Source organism: Poecilia latipinna, unplaced genomic scaffold (assembly GCF_001443285.1).
Source record: "Poecilia latipinna isolate Pla-1442-1.1 unplaced genomic scaffold, P_latipinna-1.0 Scaffold481, whole genome shotgun sequence".
Classification (NCBI taxonomy): Eukaryota; Metazoa; Chordata; class Actinopteri; order Cyprinodontiformes; family Poeciliidae; genus Poecilia; species Poecilia latipinna.
The window spans coordinates 155,317-175,431 of record NW_015113097.1 but is presented as its reverse complement, the minus strand read 5'-3'; the positions used below and the strand labels follow the sequence as shown (position 1 = coordinate 175,431).

Sequence of the window (20,115 nt, the reverse complement as noted above, 5' to 3'; positions counted from 1 at the left end):
AATGTCTTTGTTATGACAACTTGACATTAACCAAGAAATCATTACTGATATAAATTTGTTATAAAAGTATTACTGATTGCACTTTAAAAATTAGGTAACTTTGTTATTAAAGGTAAAGTTTAAACAGTAATGATTTCTTGGTTAATGTCAAGTTGTCATAACAGACATTTTGAATAATGTCAACTTTGTATTAAAAGTGTCATAATTTACCAAATGACGCTTTATGACAACAGTCATAAATATTCATGAAGGCTTATTCCTGTTTATGACAGGGGTTATGTCATGTTTATGACAGTGTCATGACAGTCTTATTCACCTCCTTCAAATAAAGTGTTACCAATGCTTCCAACTCTGGCAAAGACTATGCCAAATACTGTTTATTGTCTTCATTGAGTCAGTGATCAAGGTGTATTTTACTGAACGATCTTTAATGGTAGTGAGTGTATATATTTGATCTTGTATAAATAACAAATTATGGAAAATCTGCATTGAAAAAAGTTAAATTCAAACTCCTTTTTTTAAAATCATTGAGGTTGTTTGTTGATTTGAAAAAAAATTAAAAGCCCAAAATTGGTTGAGCGTTCATGCCCATGATGAGTATTTATTAACTTCTTATCAGAGCTGTGCATATTGTTAGATTTTTCAACCAATGACGATGTTTTTCATGTCATTACCATGTTTCTTTTTATAAATGCTACAGTGCAGCAGTACATGGGCTGCAGGGACATATGCTCTCTAACTAATTTATTGTGTTTGTTTTCCACTGCCCAGAATACAAGTTGCCATGGAAACTGTTTAATACATTCAGTAACTTTGAAGCTAAAGGAAAAAGAAAAAAAAAGTTGGACAATTCAGTGAAACGGAGGATTTCGATGAAATACAGACAGAAAAAGCACAAATCACAAAGACGCAGCTGACAATTTTGGCTTTTTTTTTTATATATTGTGGATTAACTTTAGGGTCCCTCGCATAATGTTTGGTGCAGTGCTGGAAGTCGGACATGTTATACATAAAATGTGGTGTTAGATATTGTTGTTCTGCTGAAGACATCTTAAAGATTCATAAAAAGTGTTTGCATAAATCTCAGTGTCTGTGTTCATCTACCACACAAAATCTCAAAATCCAGATTTGTTTTGACTATATAGCCTGCCAAGCACAAAAAGGTAAGCTGGGAAAACCTCTCAATTTCTAACATAGTGTCTTTAGATGAGCTAAACATCAGCACAATTCATCACGTTCAAGTAGCATACATGCATATGGACTGTTTTTATGTCAGTTGTGGTTTCATTGTTGTTGCTATTTAAATAATGACTTTTGAAAGTGTAGAAAACCGTCTTTCCTTGTGGGTTTTGGAGATATTTCATCAGTTGCATCTCTGTACTATAATTAGACAGTTCCAGAGCTGCTGCTGAGAGTACAGCTGTAGAAACTGTGATCCTAAATCCCCGACTGATGATTTTCTTTAAAAGAAATTAAAGCAAACATGGTCTCTTGTAATATCAAGAAAGAGTCTCACTAGCAGCCTGTTCAATGACACTTCACATAGAAATGTCTGTTTCTATTTGCCAGCGTAGTGCAGATATGTTGTCATATTAGCAGCATTTCCCTTCATTCATTCGTTCATTCATTTTCATGCAACCAATAAACAAACTGCAGAGCATTTCTGAGCTTTTAAAACATCACAGCAGTAAAAAAAGGAAAGGATGAAACAAAAATGTGGACAGAAATTTTTGTATAACAGGGAAATGCAGATGCAATAAGAAGAGAGGCTAAACTGACTGAAAGTAAAGTAGATGAGATGAAAAGAGAGAAAGGAGGGGAGTGGACGGAGAGATTGATAGGGGCAGTGTGTGTGTGTGTGTGTGTTTGAGGGGAGCGTCATCCTCCGTCTGACTCATCTTCGGTGGAATTACTCTGAACTCCCATAAGGACGACTCATGGTTGAAAAGGTCAAGACTGTCAGTCAGATTCCACAGTCCTGTGTACCTTCCTCACATCTTGCGGGTTTTGCACACGCCTACATTTGTTTGTTTAGGAAGCGAATGAACAGAAAATATGTGTGTGTACTTGTTTACCTGTCATATTTAGGACCATTTCTGGTATATTTACTAACCCTCTGAAGACCGACAAGTCTATTGGGGAACACAACCAGAACTCCCCAGAACTCGAGGCAGACATGGAGGAGATCAGAGCCACAGTCATCCAAAGGCCTCCCAGAACGTGTCTGTCTGCGCCTTGCAGACAGTGCGTAGCTGACTTTTACTCACATAGCATGTGCACGAAGTTACAAGGATGCAGACAAGTGTAACTAAATAAGAAGGCCCCAACAAGCACTGGCTGCCATGGATACCAAACACGTTGAATAACTACAAGCTTAATCTAAGAAGCCACGATCTGCAGTCCTTCCTTGGTTACAAGGCAGATGATTGGATTTTCAGCTTGCATCGAGTCCTTCATGTTTTCAGTATGAGAATTTATTTCTAATGGTGGCCCTGATCATATTCCCATCGCTTTCAAACAGAAGTCTGTTTGTTACAGCGGAGTAAACATTGAGTACACAGAAAAATATTGTTTGCAGGTTCTGAGCAGAGATCCATCACTTCAGCTTGTCATGCAGAACACAGCATATGACTCATCACTATAGGAACTGATCAAATAGATGCTATTAATAAAACAATGTTATCGATAGCTCCAATGCCAAGCTGAAAGCAAAACTGACACATTCACTAGGGTGAGTATTTTGCAAAGGTATTCAGGTTGCTAAAAAAAAAAAAAAACTTGGGATGGCAGCATTAAACTGTGGGGAACACCACAGTTTAAGGGATATGAAGACTTGTACAATGCCTCATTTCATGCCACATGGAAAGAAAAACTGTTGAAAATCATAAACAATGCTGTAACTTTTGAATCAATTCATCATGAAAACCTTAAACTTCCTCTTTACCTAAATGTGGCTGTTCACTGCGGTGCATTTCCAATGTTTTTTGTACAGATATAGTAAATGTGTTTTGGTGATAAAAGGTCAGCCCCTTCATGCTAACGTAGCATCTATATTCTAGAGCAGGACTGTCACACTAATTGGGTCACATCAGCATCATGAATGTTCTCCAAGGGTCGGTTGTTCCAGAATGACCTATTGACAAAACTGATAAAATATTAATAAATAACTACCTCATTTGATAAGTTCTTCTTAAAATAAAATCATATTGAACATCTTTTAACACCGATTATTTTGCAATTGTTTTTTGGGATTTTATTGCAATCAAAATCACTGATTTTGAGGTGCTAACTTAGAAATATCTGTGCTCATTTAAGACTGCAAATGCGACTTCCTGTTATTCGCCACATCAATCGCGGGTCAGAAGTGAGACATATTGCCACCTGCAGGTGGGAGTTAGCATCACTTAAACCCAATGTTTTCAACCATTTCACAAGTTTATTTGCGATAAACCGGTGGAAAAAATGTGGGAGTCTGTTGATTTTTTCAGCGAATTTCCGATTGATGTAGCTTGACAGTATGCCGTTACAAAACTGCTTTGATTTGATAAAATAATACTTGAGCACAAAACGGTGATCTTCAAGGTCCTATTTATGCGTCCCTCTGGAGTCTCACATAAAAAGCTATAATCTTGAGTTTGATCTCGATTTTTTTGACACATATGATCTAGATACCAAAAGAGAAAGGTACCTATATTGGTATATTAGGCACCTTTTTAAGGTTACAAGGTAACGGCATGGTCAAAGGCAGGTAGGAGAAAAATATCTTCATGCTGTCCATTTACTGGTTGCTCTACTCTGAAGCACCTACAGGAAACAGTCTTTGATCCCAGCAGGACGAGGACTGTGTGTCCTGACTAATTAACAGTCCACTGACATCTGAGCAGAGAGTTTGGCAGCTGCTGGGTTGCAGGCAGCTGGAGCTTGCCTGCTTCCTATTCTTTCATGTGCATTACCATGGTGATGAGTTGTACTTACATGACACATATTGTATGCAGCAGAGGCAGATAGCTCTTATCGCACTCATTTCTTTTTGTCTGACCACCTTCAGCTGATCAGTGTCAGAGTGATGCATTGTTTCCTGCTGGTTTACTGTTATGGCGGCTGTCATTTCTCTTCTAAACAGAGGAAACCTTCACCATCACTGACAGGTTAGAGGGCGTTCACTGCTCTGACTCATGCTTCACACACTTATTCCCCTTAACCACGTAATTATAATAAAGCAGGACTCTATTTAAATTCCTTTAATTACATTATGGAGAATATATGTGCACCTTGTAATAAAAACAAAACCAAAGTCAAACGAAATATGTCATAATTTTGAAATTGGTGGAACTACATTTGGTTCTTTTCATTTTATTATGATTATGTTGGTCCTTAATTGTAATGTACAGTACTTTTGACTGGCTCTTTTTGTTTAAATTCACATTAATCACAGCTTCCTCAACGATCTACCATCCCAGGTCAACATTTGCACTTTGCAACATTTTCATTCTTGTCTTTTCTTAGCAATCTTTTAGATTCACTCGTCTGTTGAGGAAGAGTGCCTGTTACAAGATCAGATTTTCAAGAAGCTTGTTGAACAGAGGGCCAATTTTTGGCTCCAGATACAATGTTAGTTATAAACTTCACTCTTCACCCAACATTTACAAAGAAATGTTCTGTAGTCACAGATAATGTGTAAATTGTTGGCCCTCTTTAACTGTGCTAGTTGAATTAATGGCATTTTATGCTCATTGGCCACTTTATTGGATGACTAGTGAAAAACTGGGTTACAGGCATTATTCTAAGTTCTATTGAAACATTTTGCAAAGATATAAAAACTTTCTCTGAGATTTTGGTCCATATTAACGTGACAGCATCACACTGTTTTGTAGATTTCCTTTCTGACATTTTTAAAGCGAATTTCCCGTTTGAGGAAGTTTCAATTGAGCTCTATTGGACTGTTGAAGCCAGTGCAAGTAGCGCAACTGCTCCTTCAAGTTGAAAGAAGTCTTCAATCTTCAAAGAAGTTGAAAGAATTCAGATGGTCAGACATCTGATCAAGAGCAGCCGGGAAAAAAAATTGGGAAAACCACAAGAACTTCCTGTCTGTCCTGGGAAGGCCTTGGGATCCCCCAGAAGGAACTGGAGGAGGTCGCCCAGAGAAAAGGATGCTGACACTTTTAAAAGTGTTCCTGGTCCATCACACCTGAAAATGGTTGAATTGCCTCCTGAGTATGTAGTTTAGTTCTCCAGAGTCCTTCTAATGGCCTATGGGACCCATATAGTCTGCCCTCCTTTCCCCCACATGGGGCCCACCTGGGCATGCTGGCTGGGTAATGGCCTGTTTATTTGACTCAGGTGCGTCGAAGCAGAGATATTTCAAAGTTTAACACTCCTGGACCTGTTAACCCTGTGAGCAGAACTTAATATAATCCAATTAAAATATAACATACAATTTTATTGACATAATTCTGGAGCTTGTGTGTCCTCATAGTTGTCATGTAGGTTGTGGATGTCCGTTAAACACTGCGCAACACAAGACATTACGTGTTGCTTGATCCCGCTGTCATTAACAGCTTCCGGGCTCCATCTTGTGGTCGTATAAAATCATTACAAGTTCAAGAGAAGAGCGTTGCTCCTCCGCCAAGTTGGCTCACACGTCAGAGTGAAACCTGTACTGGTGAGTGGACGTGTACTGTCGGCGTCATGCGGTTCCCGGATGCGCCGAACACAAACATGGACCGGGTGGTGGTGGAAGTCCCGATCAACAACGGTGAGATTTTTCAGAGTTCCACGCCTGGCGCGTCTCGGGAGGTCTAGCGCCAACATGCCCAGCACCGCAGTCGCCTCGGTGCACTTGTGCACAGATGCTCCACCTCCTCTGACGCGGTGGAAGTGCTGCTGCTGCAGCCGCTGTGGGGGGGGACTGGCTGTCGTTCACGCTGAGTGCTTTACTTCTGTATCTGCAAGTCGCTTATACACAGAATGCCAAGCTGCTGTTTTCTGTCAAACATGATCTGTTTTCTCTTTTTCTTAAAAATCACTTATGTGGTGCTAAGTTAGTGGGAAGGGATCAAATAAAGCTTTTCTGATTGGATCCCTCTCTGACTCACATTACTTAAGTTTGAAGCCAGGAAATGTGGTTTTGCTGAAGCGCCTAAACTCTGGTAGAGTTGTATTTTCATAGGCCGTTTATTTATGATCGTCATACATTATCTGCAACTCTTATATTACTTTTAAAATGTTTGAATTCTTTATATTGGGTGAGATCAGCATTGTTCTTTGTAAAAAACAATAATACATTTCTTCACAACTCATTCACAAAAATGTATTTATTTCATATGATAAACCAAGACAAAGTAATGTGTAACTCTTATGTAGAAGGAAACAAATACATAATTTAACAATTGCTATTAATAATCCTAAAAGTCCATTATTTATCCAGATTTTTGGAATAAAAATCTTATAGCAACTCATTGCAGATTTGTTTGGATATGTCCCTGCTAGCTCTAGAGTTGTAGCAACTGATTTTTTAGGTTTTTTTTCCTTAAGTTTTTTGTGTTTTTAGAATGGCTAGGGTGTTCATCGGAACCTGAATTTTCAAGCGATACCAGAGATTCTCAACTGGATTTAGGTTTGGACCTTTATGCCATTCAAGTCACACAAGACCTTTTAAGAGATTTTCTTCTAGGATTGCTCTATATTTAGCTCCAACCGTCTTGTCATTTACTCTGACTTGTTTCCCTGTCCCTGCTGATGAAAAGCATCCCTACAGCATTATGTTTCATGGGGGGACGGTGTGTTCATTGTATGGTGCTGGCTTCCCCAAACGCAGTTTGCGTTTGCATGCTCTGACCAAAGGACTTTCTACGTATTAGCTTAGTTCTTTTTACATGGATTCTGGTGAACTTGCAGACAGGCTTCGTATGTTTTTCAAAGGATGACTATAATGATTGTCATTCTAAATGTGAACATCTGGAGAACCTCGAGAACCTGAACATTTCGGCTGCTTCTCCACTTAATCCTCTTCTTGCTATTCGTGCTGAAAAGAAAAATCGTGATCTGCCGCCATTATGTTTCGTGGTGGGAATGGTGTTTTCAGAGTGTTCACAAAGACACAAAACAAAACTCCTGTTTTTCCAGACGTTTTCCCATTATGCTACACCGTGTTCTTCTCATAATTTCTGCTTCTAGCTGAAGAGTTTTCTATTTCCTGCCCCTTTCACAGCGCCCCGAAAGCGTCAGGTGCGTTTCTCGGCGAGGCATGACATCATCCTTCTGAGGGAGGTCATCGCCCAGAACCCGTTCGGTTCTAAAGAGCCAGGTGGGTTTTTGTTTCTTTGAAGACACTATTCTACTGTAAACACAAACATGGGTCAAACTTCAGCCTTTATTTGATATGCTATGTTCTGCTGTCGTTCGCTTTGTCAGGGCGGATGTGGGCCCGGGTGGGGGAGATCATCACCGCGGCCCTCCAGGAGGAGAGCTTCGAGGTAGATGCCAGGAGATGTCGGGAGAGGACCATGTTGCTGCTGGACTACTACAAGAAACAAGACTTTCCCAGTTTGCGCAGGTTGGTTTACTTTCATACCTTATAGTAAGTGCAACGTTTGACAAGGGGATGTCAAACATGTGTCATGGCATGTTATCAAACTCATGCTACCGGAATGAGTGCTTTGCTTTTAACACAGGTTTGGAACGGAGAAGTTGTATGCCCAAAAGGAAGATTTGCTCCACGAGGTTTTGGAGCTAGAGGCTGAGAAGGGGCTGCTGGTCAGTGGTGACGGTGCAAAATATCAGGTGAGCGTCAGTGGAACCATGTTCAGTAATAAGACATTTTTAACAATTTGGACTTTTGCCTTGCAGCAAGAAAAAAGGTCTCAAGTTTCGAGGTGCCCAGGCTCCTAACATCTGGCATTTTTCCATGTAGAGTTGGAATAATCTGTATGTCTCTGCTCAGGATTTCTCTTTGTTTTTATCCTTACAGTCTAAAACACTCATTTGAAATGCAGAAATAGTTAGAACTTAGATCAACTAAAATTGACTAATCATCACCTTGAACTGTGTCTGTTCTAAATGTAGCTGAGTTGGCATATGTATTCTACATAAAAAAAAAAGAAAAAGTTTTGTTTGTAAAGCTTTTTTTTTATCTGTCATGTTCAGGATGAAGAGCCAAGGAATCATCTAATAGAGGAACTAACTCTTACAGAACCAGACAAGCCTAACGTCACACGGCTGCCCCCTTTAGGTAATACAGATTCACTGCGCTTTGCAGCACATCAAAGTAAAGGCCTTTATTTTGTACATTTAAAAAAAAAAATGTTTCAGAGATATATCGAGAAGGGTGAAAAATTCAATATGACTCTGTACAAAAAATCTGATATAAACATTTGTAGAACTAGCTGATTGGTCCACAAAATCAAGTGTTTGTTGACTTTTTTAAAAATGTGGAGCTTTCTCTTCAGCTGAAGCACCTATATATTTTCTTTGTGTTTCTTAGATATTTTGGAATAATCCCTGCCTGCTCCGTTTCCTCCTGGTTCTAATGTTTTTCTCGCAGTTACAGAAGCAGAAGAAGAGCGTGAGCACATGGCAGAGCTGTCAGCGGCGCCCACAGCCAAGCGGCCCTGCCAGTGTTGCTGCCAGACCTACTCAGAGATCCTGAGCTTTCTGGAGAAGCGCTCGGAGGCGGAGCAGCGGCTCCGGGAGGAGGAGCTTTCTCTACGTCGAGAAGAGCTGGAGATTCAGAGGAGTGGGATTTCTTTTGCTGAATTTAACTCCAGCTTTGCTTTATCAGAAATTGGGGGTTCAAAGATTTGTCTGTGCTGTTTGAATGAAATCACTCACAGGGCTGACCCAAGGTCTTAGTGGACCTGAAACAGAATTTAATTCTGGTTTAAAATATTAGCCCATTTGTAAACAATCTTAGATAAATAAGACACACACACACACACACACACACACACACACACACACACACACACACACACACACACACACATTTAAGTCAAGGGTGAAACCATCAAATCAAATTTAATACATTTCTCAATTATCAAATGTGACAATTTTACCTCAGTGTTAAAATTCAACATTTTATACAATGTGCCAAGTGGTGGCTCTGTTCACTCATCACCTCATGCATGGTTACTGGAATGAAAATATGTGTACTTTGTCAGTAAACAATCGTTTGTCATTCTTCACTTCAGGTAAGATCGCTCTGGAGAGAGAACGTCTGGAAGCGGAGAGAAAAGAGAGGGAGCGGCGGTTTGAACTGGAGAGCCAGGAGAGGCAGGTCATTTTGGACCTGCTCAAAGATAAAGTGCTGAAAGGCTAAAAGTGAGAAGCCACCACCTGCAGCACACGTAGGCAGAGGGTGGGAACATGGAAGGCGGCGCAAACTGCAGTGAAGAGGAAGAAAGACGGTAAAACTAGAAGTGAGAAGATCGAAGAGAGGAACAGTGAGCTGAGATTAAAAGTTAGGGCAGGATTGTTCTGTTGCCTTGACCTCTCTGAACAGAAGTAGTTATGAAGTTCCTCAACTGATAAAATCATGAGTTTCTGGAGCCCTTTGCATGGATAGATGCATCCGAGCCACAGCCTTTTTCTAACAAACTGTGAGAGAATTTAAATATGATGTAAACCTGTACACACTGTGCTAACAGACAGAAAACTGTAGAGTTTCAGTACACACAGTTTTATTTATTAAAACATTAAAGATGGGTTTGTAGACAGACATGTAGCTGCTGAGTTAAGGTGAAAGTATATAAGATCTCCTATTTTTTACTTTTAGTGGCAGCCATAATATTAATCTTAAGACTTCATATTTGTGTTACGCTGCTTTGGATAACATGCTGCTAATGTTTATTTCAAGTGTTATGCTGATAAAGGAAAGTTACCACCAACTTAAAGAGAATCTTTTCCCCTTTTGTCTCATCACCATTTACTAGAACCACACAGGAAAATTCTCTATTGGACCTCAGAGAGTCTAGATTTGCAGTAAAATCTCCTCTAGTGTCCCCCAGGGTCGTGACCTTAGTTCCCTGCTGGTTACTCTTTACACCCATACCGCACCTTGCAAACGTCTACATTATTACTGCAAATCTCCATTTCTTTCTTCATTTCCTTACATCCATTCAGACATCCATCTATTATCTTAATTCAATTCAGTTTAATTCATAACATGTCATCTCAAGGTTACAAAAAAGTCATTTTAATCGATCCGAGTGATCAAATAGGCCAGTCCATTTCGATTCATTATTCAAATTAGTTTAAAAACTTTTCTATCTTAAGAAACCTAATAGATTGCATCGAGTCATTGACTTGCAGCAATCTTTTTGGTAAATAATTTTATTATAAAGTGACAAGAAAATATATTTATTGAAGAGATACAAAGAAGGGCAGGGATGTGGAAAACAAACACAGTGTGAGATTAACCCCTAAGTGTTTGCCTTTTAGGAACACACAAAGAAATTTCTCAAGCTCACCGAAAACGCTGGGTCCTTTCTGAACCGCACCAGTAAACACAAGCTTGAACGATGAATAAACAGTGGAGTTTTGCCACTCCAGCAGATGGCAGTAGCGGAGTTAAACTTATGAAAGAACACGAGAAAGAAGAACAAGAGAAAGAATGGGAGCTCTCTGATTGGCTCTCTTGAACGTCACTGTTTGCACCATCCAATGAACGTCTGCCTGGGGGCGGTGTTATTACTGCAGCTGAAAGAATGCTGCGTAGTGAACAGATTTCAATTCTCAAAACGGAGTTTAGTTTCAGTCGAACTTTGCTGGATGTGCATTTATCTGAGTTATCGTTCAGATTCAGTGCAGTCAGCTGTTAAAACAGCTCGTCTCTTCTGAAAGCCTCACTCACCGCATGAAAACACTCAACTCAGCCGAGCTCATAGTCAGTGTTGGTTCAGTCTTTTTGTTTCTTCTCCATCAAGCGCTTCACCTCTGACTCCACGTGACGTGGGAAACATGTGGCCTTTGTGTTTTTTAGTTTACGCGCAGAGCTGAGGACACATACTGTGGGTTTCCTGACATCCACGGGGGACTTTTAAGATTTTTCTCTCGGTTTGCTTTTGGGGTCAAACCTCAACACATTTCTCATATTTGCCAAAGCAAAGCAGAATGCCCATAAGGCGTTTTGGAGGTCACAGGTCCCTGGTTCCTTACTCTCAGACTTCCAAGCTGTCGTATGGCTACACAAAAATGAATATCTCAAGAAGCGACTATCGGGTTTTTTCTGCCAACTCTTCCACTGCCTGCACCGAGCTGGCCAAGAGGATAACAGAGTGAGTCTAATTCTTTATGAATGTCGTTAAGAATAATAACCGAGTGAATGTGCAGTTATTTGCCCATTTTCTGACATAGGTACCCTGTTGAAGGAGTGTATAATTTTATCAATAAACAAAGCATGGCAAGGGTATAACTGTGTTTTATTACTAACGGTGGGAAAGAAGTATGGTGGATTTCCAGGTAAAATTCCTGAATTAGAGGACGCAGCGTACGCTCTAGTTACTGCATGTTTGCTCTTCTATTCCTGTCAAAGGTTTTGCCATTACAAACAAGACATTCCGGGTTTCTAACGAGTGTGAAAAAGCATGAAAATAAGAAAATGTTCAGGTCTGAGTGAACATGGAGAAATAAATGTGTTTCCAGACTAGAGTTCCACGAAATACTACGTGCACAGTTATCAGGCAAGTTGTATTTTTGAGGATTAATGTTGTAATGTATATAGTACAAAACTGTCAGTCCAGAAATGCTAAAAACACCTCAGATATGAATGCTTAATAAAATAAAAAAATAAACTTTTGGCTTTCTTATGATAATATCTGTTGGGAAATTGATGTTGTGCAAAAACATTATCCAGCAAAATTAAAATGTTCCAATTCCAGGTTATTTACTGAAGTGAGAATAATAAACCAACAACTCAAAATCTACAAATAAACATTTCTAAGATGAAAAAAACAACTGTGGTTTAGCAACCACTGCCTCCCACTGTTCAGAAAAACACCCCTCCCTCCTTTCCTCTGACTATGTACTATTCCTTTCCTTTTTATCTCAGGACTTGTGTATCTGAAAAGCACAGAACATGTTGTTCTTCCATTGGTTTACATTCCAAACATGCTAAAAGAAACTGGGATGTTTTGCTTTTGACACATTTCACAAATGAACAGTGAAAAAGATTTCTGATTTCTCAGTGTTTAACCAGCGATTGGTACACCGCTATTTCTATTGACCTAGATCTTGAATCTGCTTTATTTAATCTTTTACTTTGTTTATGGATCAGCTCTTCAGAGTTCTAAGTCATTGTGTGTCACTCTATGCAAAAAAAAAATATATATCTAATGCTAACTCCGTAATGCTAATCTGAAGCCAGTCTACCAATTGGTAATGCACCACTTGGCATAGTGCTGTTAGATTTCTTTTTAGGAATGTCACCTTTCTGTTGATGTCTCTGAAAAACACTTATTTCTCTTAGAAAACAGTTTAATCATCAAAATGTCTAATTTGTGTTTATTTTAAGTCAGATTTAATACTTTATTTTGACAGACGCCTGGGTGTGGAGCTGGGCAGGTCGGTAGTTTATCAGGAGTCAAACACAGGTAAGGCTTAGCTGTGTCCAGATAACTGCTGACCCACTCTATAAGGACTTTATCGCATCTCAACCCACAGTGATTTTTTTCTTTTCTTTTCTGCAGAGACTCGAGTAGAGGTAAAGGAATCTGTCCGAGGACAAGACATTTTTATTATTCAGACCATTCCAAGGTAATTTTAGACTTTTAATCGTGCAGCTACACACTAATATATTAAAACTGAATTATTGAGCTTATTTAATGAGCAACAAAAGAAACTAAATAAATTATGGAAGGACATTCAGGAGAAGAATGCACAAAAAAATAAGGACAAAAAAAAGTACGAACTTGTTGAATTCCTGTGACATGAACCAGAATATAGCAATGATCTAATCTGTGCTGGAGCTGCCAAATATATCAAAAAGCAAACTTCATAACTTACCATCTCAAAGGGCTACTCGCCTGCATTATTTGGTACGGTATTATACTCCAAGTGGCCGACGTGCATGCTTTGCATATTGATAATAAATCTGGCCAGTGGGATGGATTGTGACCATCCTTAATGTTCACACCTGAAGTACGCTTAATAGCTAACCTGTGCTGTTGATATTGTTATTGTAAAAATAGCATATTATTGGGAAAATATATGTAGGTAAATCCTTTTAGTAATTGCAAGTTTCAGCAATAATCATGATTATGCTGAAATCGTATTTGTTTCCCTTTTTTTTTATTTAACTAGCTAGAAAGCAGATATCACGTTGCTCAGCTTTTATTTGTGACTCTCAACCAGACGTTTAACCCCTGCTTTGATTTTTCAGGGACGTCAACACGGCCGTCATGGAGCTGCTGGTGATGGCTTACGCTCTGAAGACATCGTGTGCCAAGAACATCATTGGGGTCATTCCCTACTTTCCCTACAGCAAGCAGTGCAAGATGAGGAAGAGAGGATCCATCGTCTGCAAGCTGCTCGCTTCCATGTTGGCTAAAGCCGGTGAGCCAGAGCTGCACATTTACAACTGGGAAGCCAGTCACTGTTGGTATGCTGTGGTAAGGTTTGCACAGCTGTGGACTAAACTAAGTGATTCCCACTAATTACTTTCTTAATGTTTGTGTTCATGATCTAAAAACTCATTTTAAATATAATAAATCAAATTTCGATACATTTTTGTGACTTCCTTTGACGTCAGGAAGTCATCATCAGAAGCCTCAACATCAAAAGTGATAAACTCCCAAAGTTTATCACTGCTGTCGACATGTGACTATGTGCGATGCTTTTGCATAGCTCAGAATAGCTCAGTTTTCACAAACCAAACCACCGAGTTGAAGCAGTTGGAGCCACAAACTACGACTCGGTCACATTTCATAGCGTAACCTACTTTTTGCACCATTTCGAAGCAGCTGGAAACATGATGTCTGTGCAGACTTAAAGTCTGGAAATTATTCTTGATAAAGGTTATTTGATCGTAGAAAATTAGTTTCATGATTATATTACCCAAAGCTTGGGAACAATTTACAGATTCTTGAATGTGCTGCATTCATTCCTTCAAAACAATTACCGTAACTTTTTCCACGCGATTTGAACACTGCAGTGCGGCTGACGGATCTCTGTAGATTTCTTTGCTATTGTCATTTTGCTCTGAAGCTCCTTCTGAACTGAAGCCTTATATTCTGCTGCAGGGCTTACTCATATCATCACTATGGATCTTCACCAGAAGGAGATCCAGGGATTCTTTAACTTCCCCATTGACAACCTCCGAGCTTCCCCTTTTCTCATCCAGTACATCCAAGAAGAGGTACATCATGCTGAAGGCACAAAATATCAAACTGTTCATTTTTCTCTGAGAAACTCAGTCTTACAGTAAAGTCTGTAGTATTTCACCTTTTTATTTCTTAGGATACACTCATAGATTCTGTCTCTTTCTTAATAGATCCCAGACTACAGGAATGCTGTCATTGTTGCAAAGTCTCCATCTGCTGCTAAACGGTAACAAGAAACTCAGAGCTTAATAATAATAATAATAATTCAAATGGTTTGCCTGATAAAACATAGTGAAGTTCGCATTTAAATCACTACAATGCCTATTTAGGTGGCCTGTTAAAAGAATTGAGTCACTATGCAAAATGACTTTTTTCTACCTTTATATCATGTTATGATGCCATTCCTTCATCAAGCAGGTTATGTTTATGTATAATGTATGCTACAATGTGTTTTTATGCTAATTTGCTTGATAAACCCAGACAAATAAAGCTGTTTCTTTTTGTTTTATTCACATGGAAAACTTTTGAATGGTAAAATCATCTTTGAATTTGAGTTTTGCCTGTGAAGAAGGAGTTGCAGATGCAATTTCTGTCCTACATTCCAATGAAACACTTCAGTATAAGCCCTTAACCTTTTTTTTTGTTTGTTTTGCGTCAACTCTTCTTTGCAGGCGTATTTTCCTTTGCCAACTCCTTTCTTCAGCCTTTGGCTCGTCTGATTGAAAGTTTCTGTAGCCATTGTTGTTTCCTTTTGTCTCCTCCATGTCTGCCTGTTTATCTGCTCCAGGGCCCAAGCTTACGCCGAGAGGCTGAGACTCGGCCTGGCAGTGATGCATGGGGAGGCGCAGCATTCCGAGTCGGACATGGCAGATGGCCGACATTCCCCCCCGCTGTCCCGGACCACAGCAGGACACACAGGCCTAGAGCTGCCATGTAAGTCGGATGACACACTATGTCAAGTAAACTGGCTTTAGTAAAATTGGAGAATTACTGAATGACAACCATTTAAGTTGATCAGCGTAGAAGCACGAACTGAGCGTGTCCTGACTCAGACCAGTAACTTATCTGTTTCTCAGTGATGATGCCGAAGGAGAAGCCTCCCATCACCGTCGTCGGAGACGTAGGTGGGAGAATTGCCATCATTGTGGTAAGCTTCGCTGGCTGCAAAGAAAATAAAAAGCATTGTTACATGCGTTATGAGAAATGTAACCAATCTAGGATTTTATGAACTTGTGCTGTACTTTATCTCTCTTGTGCTGCTGGTTTTACTCTAGGAAATTTCTCATAGAGTTGAAATATCAGGATATTGCAGTCTATTGGAGACCTTCTGCCATCTATTTCTTTTTTCTCCAGACAGTTAGGAAAAATATCTGTGATGTAAAACATGTCTTTGCTCTCTAACATGTGACCTCTTCCCCAGGATGACATCATAGATGATGTGGATGACTTTGTTGCAGCAGCAGAAAGCCTGAAGGAGAGAGGAGCGTACAAGATCTACATCATGGCTACACATGGACTGCTGTCTGCAGAAGCTCCCAGACTAATAGATGAGTCTGCTATAGATGAGGTAAAGGTCTCATGTGAAGATTTGACAGTGAAAGAAAATATTTTGCAGCTATGAAACGATGTGCAATAAGTTAATGCATCTGAAACAATGAAAAGTGAGATTTTATGACAGCCCTTAGCAGAAATATGGAATTACTGCACTGGACAGGTTCTTTGTTTATTTGATTTTCCACCAAAAAAGGAAAAAATCAGATGTATCACAAAAGAATTAAATGGAAAAAATAAACATTCTGGCTTTATAAAGTATGTCTTTAGGAAAAGAACAAAGTGATTTCATATTTAATGGCTCATCTTTTCTCAGACCAGATGAAGAAAATTATACAGCGTCTCTTATTGGTATTTCTAAAACAGATACCTGAACAAGTCTTATTCTGGAATCTGGAGCTAAAACTGAGTGACCTCAGAGCTTTAGGATATTTTCCACCTGTCAGCCATTGATAGAAAACATGGCCCAACAACACAACTGTCAGCTGAAACAATGGAAATTACTCTGAAACTCTGCTGGAAAAAGGCAAATAAACACAGTCACTGTTAGAAAGACCATCTTTCCCATGTGAAAAGGTCAGCTTGGTGTTCATGACCAGCAAACAATCCAGATCTGAGTTTAACTGAACATTTATGGAGAACTTTTCATGACAAGACACAAACCAAGTAAAGCTGGTTTGTCAGCTACTTTACAGGAATGTTGGAAAGAAAAGTACTGATTGTGATGTTTTTGATTTATTACTCCATACTGATAAAATATGTAGCATTAGTTTTACTGACATTTAGTTTCTTCAGCTGTTAATGAAAAAAAAAAAAATATATATATATATATATATATATATATATATTTTTTTTTTTTATTATTTATTTATTTATTTATTTTTTTAGTTAGACATGACGTCCACATTGTTACATTTATTTACGAGCTCATTATTGTTGAAGAATTAAAACAGGAGACACAACAAATGTCGGGATTTGTATTTATATGGAAATGCTTTATTAGTGAATAAATAAATATATTACAGAAGGTCAAGAGGCACACCACTTTGAATTTTTAAAATAATATATATACATCATAATATTCAAATGTAGCATCATTTTTAGAGTAAACAAATAAATAAAACAACATAAAAGAGTGAATATCAACCCAAACATTTTACTGATTAACTCAACCGAAGTCACTTTTAGTCATTTCATATGTAAATATGTTTCAAACGGTTAATTTCTAAATTCGAATATGCATTTTACAAGTTAATATTTATTCCATAAATGGTTAGAAATAGTTGGTTTTGAAATATTATTACATTTGTAGGCTTTGAATGTGTAATGATGATCATTTTGGGTTATTACCACATTTACTCAGAAATAAATCACAATCTACATAACAGTTTAGCAAATCATTTATCGACTGATTTGAATTGCGGCACCTCTGAGCCTCCATAGTTTTGCTCCAACACATGCAGGTGGTCGTGACCAACACCGTTCCTCACGAGGTGCAGAAGCTGCAGTGTCCGAAGATCAAAACCGTGGACGTGAGTCTGATCCTGGCTGAGGCCATCCGCCGCATCCACAACGGAGAGTCCATGTCCTACCTGTTCCGCAACATCACTGTGGACGACTGAGGCGACACCAAGAGACGTTTACATTCCAGCACATTTCCACTCGCACAGACTCAGGGCAGATCTCTGCGTCGGTCTGTTCTTCCTGTCTAGGTTGCCGATAAATCTGTCGGTTTTATTTACCAAATGTCACACACGAGGCAAGAACAATAAAGTTCATGCTCAATATTACTACAGGGTCCTCACTAATGTTTTTTTTTTTTCCCTGTATGCTGCAACTTGTAGCAAATAAAGCTGTTACTCTTTCAGAAGTGTTGTCTTTTTTTTGTCACTTGTTTTTCTCTAGCCTGAAGTGGCACGTCTGACTTTATTGGCTGTAAATATAGACGTGATAGCACAAGCGAAGCGTGGGTACATTTCAGGAACAAGAGCTACTTCAGTTTGCCACCTTCACACCTGAACATGAAACTTTTAGTCATGCTTTCAGTCAGGAAGCAGAGGCCAAATGTGTTGATGTCCAGCTGGAATTGGATGGTTAACAATCATCATAAAGGTATTAATCTCTACCAAACATCAGTTTTTTTTTTTTATTAATTATGCTGTATGGCTGCTCTATGTTTGACACTGCAACATTTTAAAGTAATTAAAATGCAGTAAATTTAGGAGACAATTCTGATTTCTATTTTTTCCTCAAATTCTAGATGTGTCAAACCACTGAAAACATGCAAATCATCTGACTGCTCTGTATTTATTTATGGCCATAAGTTCCTGTGTCAATTCGCTTGTACTATGCAGTGTTTTACATTGGTTCACAGGACCATAAATGGCTCAGTGTAAATGCAGACATGTGACAGTCAATGAGAGAAGTAGAAGACATTTGAAACTCAGACTGTAGCTATGCAAATGGACCAAGTCCTGCTGTCTCTCGGCTTTCTTGCACCTGTAGACTTTGTGTCTCGAACCCTGAACTTGTTCCAAACGCCTCAGGGTGATTTTACTCCGCTGAGGAGCTTTGACCAAGTCCAGGGGCAGAGACTTCATCTGAGATGACCCGAAAAAAAAAAAAAAACGCCTGAAGATCTCCAAGTAAAGTCTCCTTTACACGATAAAACACAGTTGCTCTGGGAGTTACTCTGAAATCCTGAGTTTATCTGACATCTATGCTATGGAAGCGCGTAACAAAATATAAAAACCCACACACCTGCATGACTCTGAAGCTGCCGGGCCTCCTTCATTTTGCAACTGAGAGAGCGCACTGCGGAAGAATGTTTAAATGTGGACTGAAAGAGGAACTGGCCGCTAAACGTTAACCGAGCCACTTCCTCAAATTAAAACAGGAAACCTGGTGCAGCTTAATCTGATGGACTGGAGGAGAGGGTGGGAGGTGGGGCGGCGGCGGCAGCGGGGGGGATCTAAACCTGAGCAGTAACAACTGCTCTCTTCTCCCCAGGTTGCAATCAGAGGAACCAGGCATTGCCATTTGAGGAACTGCACACTGACCTTTTTTGTCAGCTGGCCAACATGGAGAACAGCCGAATTGTTCAGTATTCAAATGCAGTGCTGAGAGGAAGATTCATTTGGTTTGTTCAGCTTTAAACTGTTTTCCCCCCACAGGCAGTGAGGCGGTGAAGTTGGTGCTAAAACTTATCAAAGTTGTGTCTTTCAGAAGGAGAGATATTTTCAGAGGTTGTGCAGAAAAATCGCGCAAGTTCAGACGCGTAGGAGCTGAAGGGAGACACCTGTGCTGGATGATATGCCTCATAGACTAAATCTGCCAGTCAGCCTTGACGCAGATCTATGCTGATAAAATCAGAAAACCTTTTGCTGCTTGGTTAATGAAAGGTGCTTGTGTCAAAATAATAGCTTACAATTCTTATGCTTGCTTCGACTAGCTCAGAAACTTTGGATCAGGCCAGAAATCTGGGCCTGAACATCTTCAGGGTCAAAGGACTAATATCCCAACACGATCTTGAGAAACTGATGCGTTTATTCAAACTGATCACTGTAACAGCCTTTACAGGCCTGCCTGAAAGGTCAGACAGCTGCAGCTGATCCAGAACGCTGCTGCTTACGTTCTCACTAAAACCAATAAAGTACAAAAGTCCTTACACTGGCTCCCTGTAGCTCAGACAATAGATCAGTTTTAGACTAGAGTTGTCCTTAATAATAACTGGAATGTGGATTCATTCGGCTCTGGATCACAACTTTTCATGGCTTCTCCATATTCTGCCGCTGTTTCTTTTTTTGCTTTATTTGTAAATAAATAAAGCAAATATGTGCTTCTGTAGAAGCACATATCAGAAAGAGGGTAAAAACATTTAATGCACCTGGCATTGTCGTTGCATTTTTTCAAATCACAAGACTTTCTACTACAGCCCTGATTTTTGGTTTTATATTTTTTCTTTTCTGCAGAACTCAGAAAAAAAACTAATGCTTGCTAAACGTCTCTGGACATCCTGAAGGTAAATACAGACTGACAGGAAGACGGACACTTATGAGACAAACTACAACTCAGAGGCTGCACGAAGAACCACGATGGTCTGCATGGGGCAGTTTACCAACATCTGAATACACTTTGAATTATATCATGAATGAATTCTGACACTTTTAAGTTATTTGCAACACCCTGACTAACATTAGTGCATGTATATTCGGCACTATTACAAGTTTTATAGTAGTTTAATACAAAA

The 20,115-nt window shown here is 39.3% G+C and overlaps 2 protein-coding genes across 3 annotated transcripts; both read left to right on the top strand.

Moving 5' to 3' along the window:
- The first annotated feature begins 4,027 nt into the window (after positions 1–4,027).
- Positions 4,028–9,885, top strand: LOC106951948 (uncharacterized). 2 transcript variants are annotated; one of them, XM_015039743.1, is made up of 7 exons: positions 4,028–4,148; positions 7,211–7,306; positions 7,414–7,555; positions 7,674–7,782; positions 8,146–8,230; positions 8,543–8,734; positions 9,189–9,885. In XM_015039743.1, exons 1-7 carry the CDS (start codon positions 4,067–4,069, stop codon positions 9,314–9,316), a joined length of 834 nt encoding a protein of 277 aa, XP_014895229.1. In that variant the 5' UTR covers positions 4,028–4,066; the 3' UTR covers positions 9,317–9,885. The 2 variants fall into 2 exon arrangements, with proteins under 2 accessions (XP_014895229.1, XP_014895230.1); XM_015039744.1 differs by lacking the exon at positions 4,028–4,148 and adding an exon at positions 5,609–5,755.
- A 792-nt stretch (positions 9,886–10,677) lies between these two features.
- prpsap2 (phosphoribosyl pyrophosphate synthetase-associated protein 2) lies at positions 10,678–17,736 on the top strand. The gene is made up of 10 exons (XM_015039742.1): positions 10,678–11,273; positions 12,535–12,587; positions 12,684–12,750; positions 13,376–13,548; positions 14,235–14,350; positions 14,486–14,541; positions 15,103–15,248; positions 15,392–15,462; positions 15,736–15,882; positions 17,330–17,736. The coding sequence occupies exons 1-10, from the start codon at positions 11,110–11,112 to the stop codon at positions 17,486–17,488; spliced, it is 1,152 nt and encodes a 383-aa protein (XP_014895228.1). The 5' UTR covers positions 10,678–11,109; the 3' UTR covers positions 17,489–17,736.
- Positions 17,737–20,115: the final 2,379 nt, after the last annotated feature.

Bases quoted from the DNA above. Each gene is read 5' to 3' on its own strand.
- prpsap2 (XM_015039742.1), top strand. From the start codon at position 11,110: ATGCCCATAAGGCGTTTTGGAGGTCACAGGTCCCTGGTTCCTTACTCT. The intron at 12,588-12,683 runs GTAAGGCTTAGC...TCTTTTCTGCAG, and splicing joins TTATCAGGAGTCAAACACAG to AGACTCGAGTAGAGGTAAAG. The intron at 14,351-14,485 runs GTACATCATGCT...CTTTCTTAATAG, and splicing joins TCCAGTACATCCAAGAAGAG to ATCCCAGACTACAGGAATGC.
- LOC106951948 (XM_015039743.1), top strand. From the start codon at position 4,067: ATGCATTGTTTCCTGCTGGTTTACTGTTATGGCGGCTGTCATTTCTCT. The intron at 4,149-7,210 runs GTTAGAGGGCGT...CCCCTTTCACAG, and splicing joins ACCTTCACCATCACTGACAG to CGCCCCGAAAGCGTCAGGTG. The intron at 7,783-8,145 runs GTGAGCGTCAGT...TGTCATGTTCAG, and splicing joins GTGACGGTGCAAAATATCAG to GATGAAGAGCCAAGGAATCA.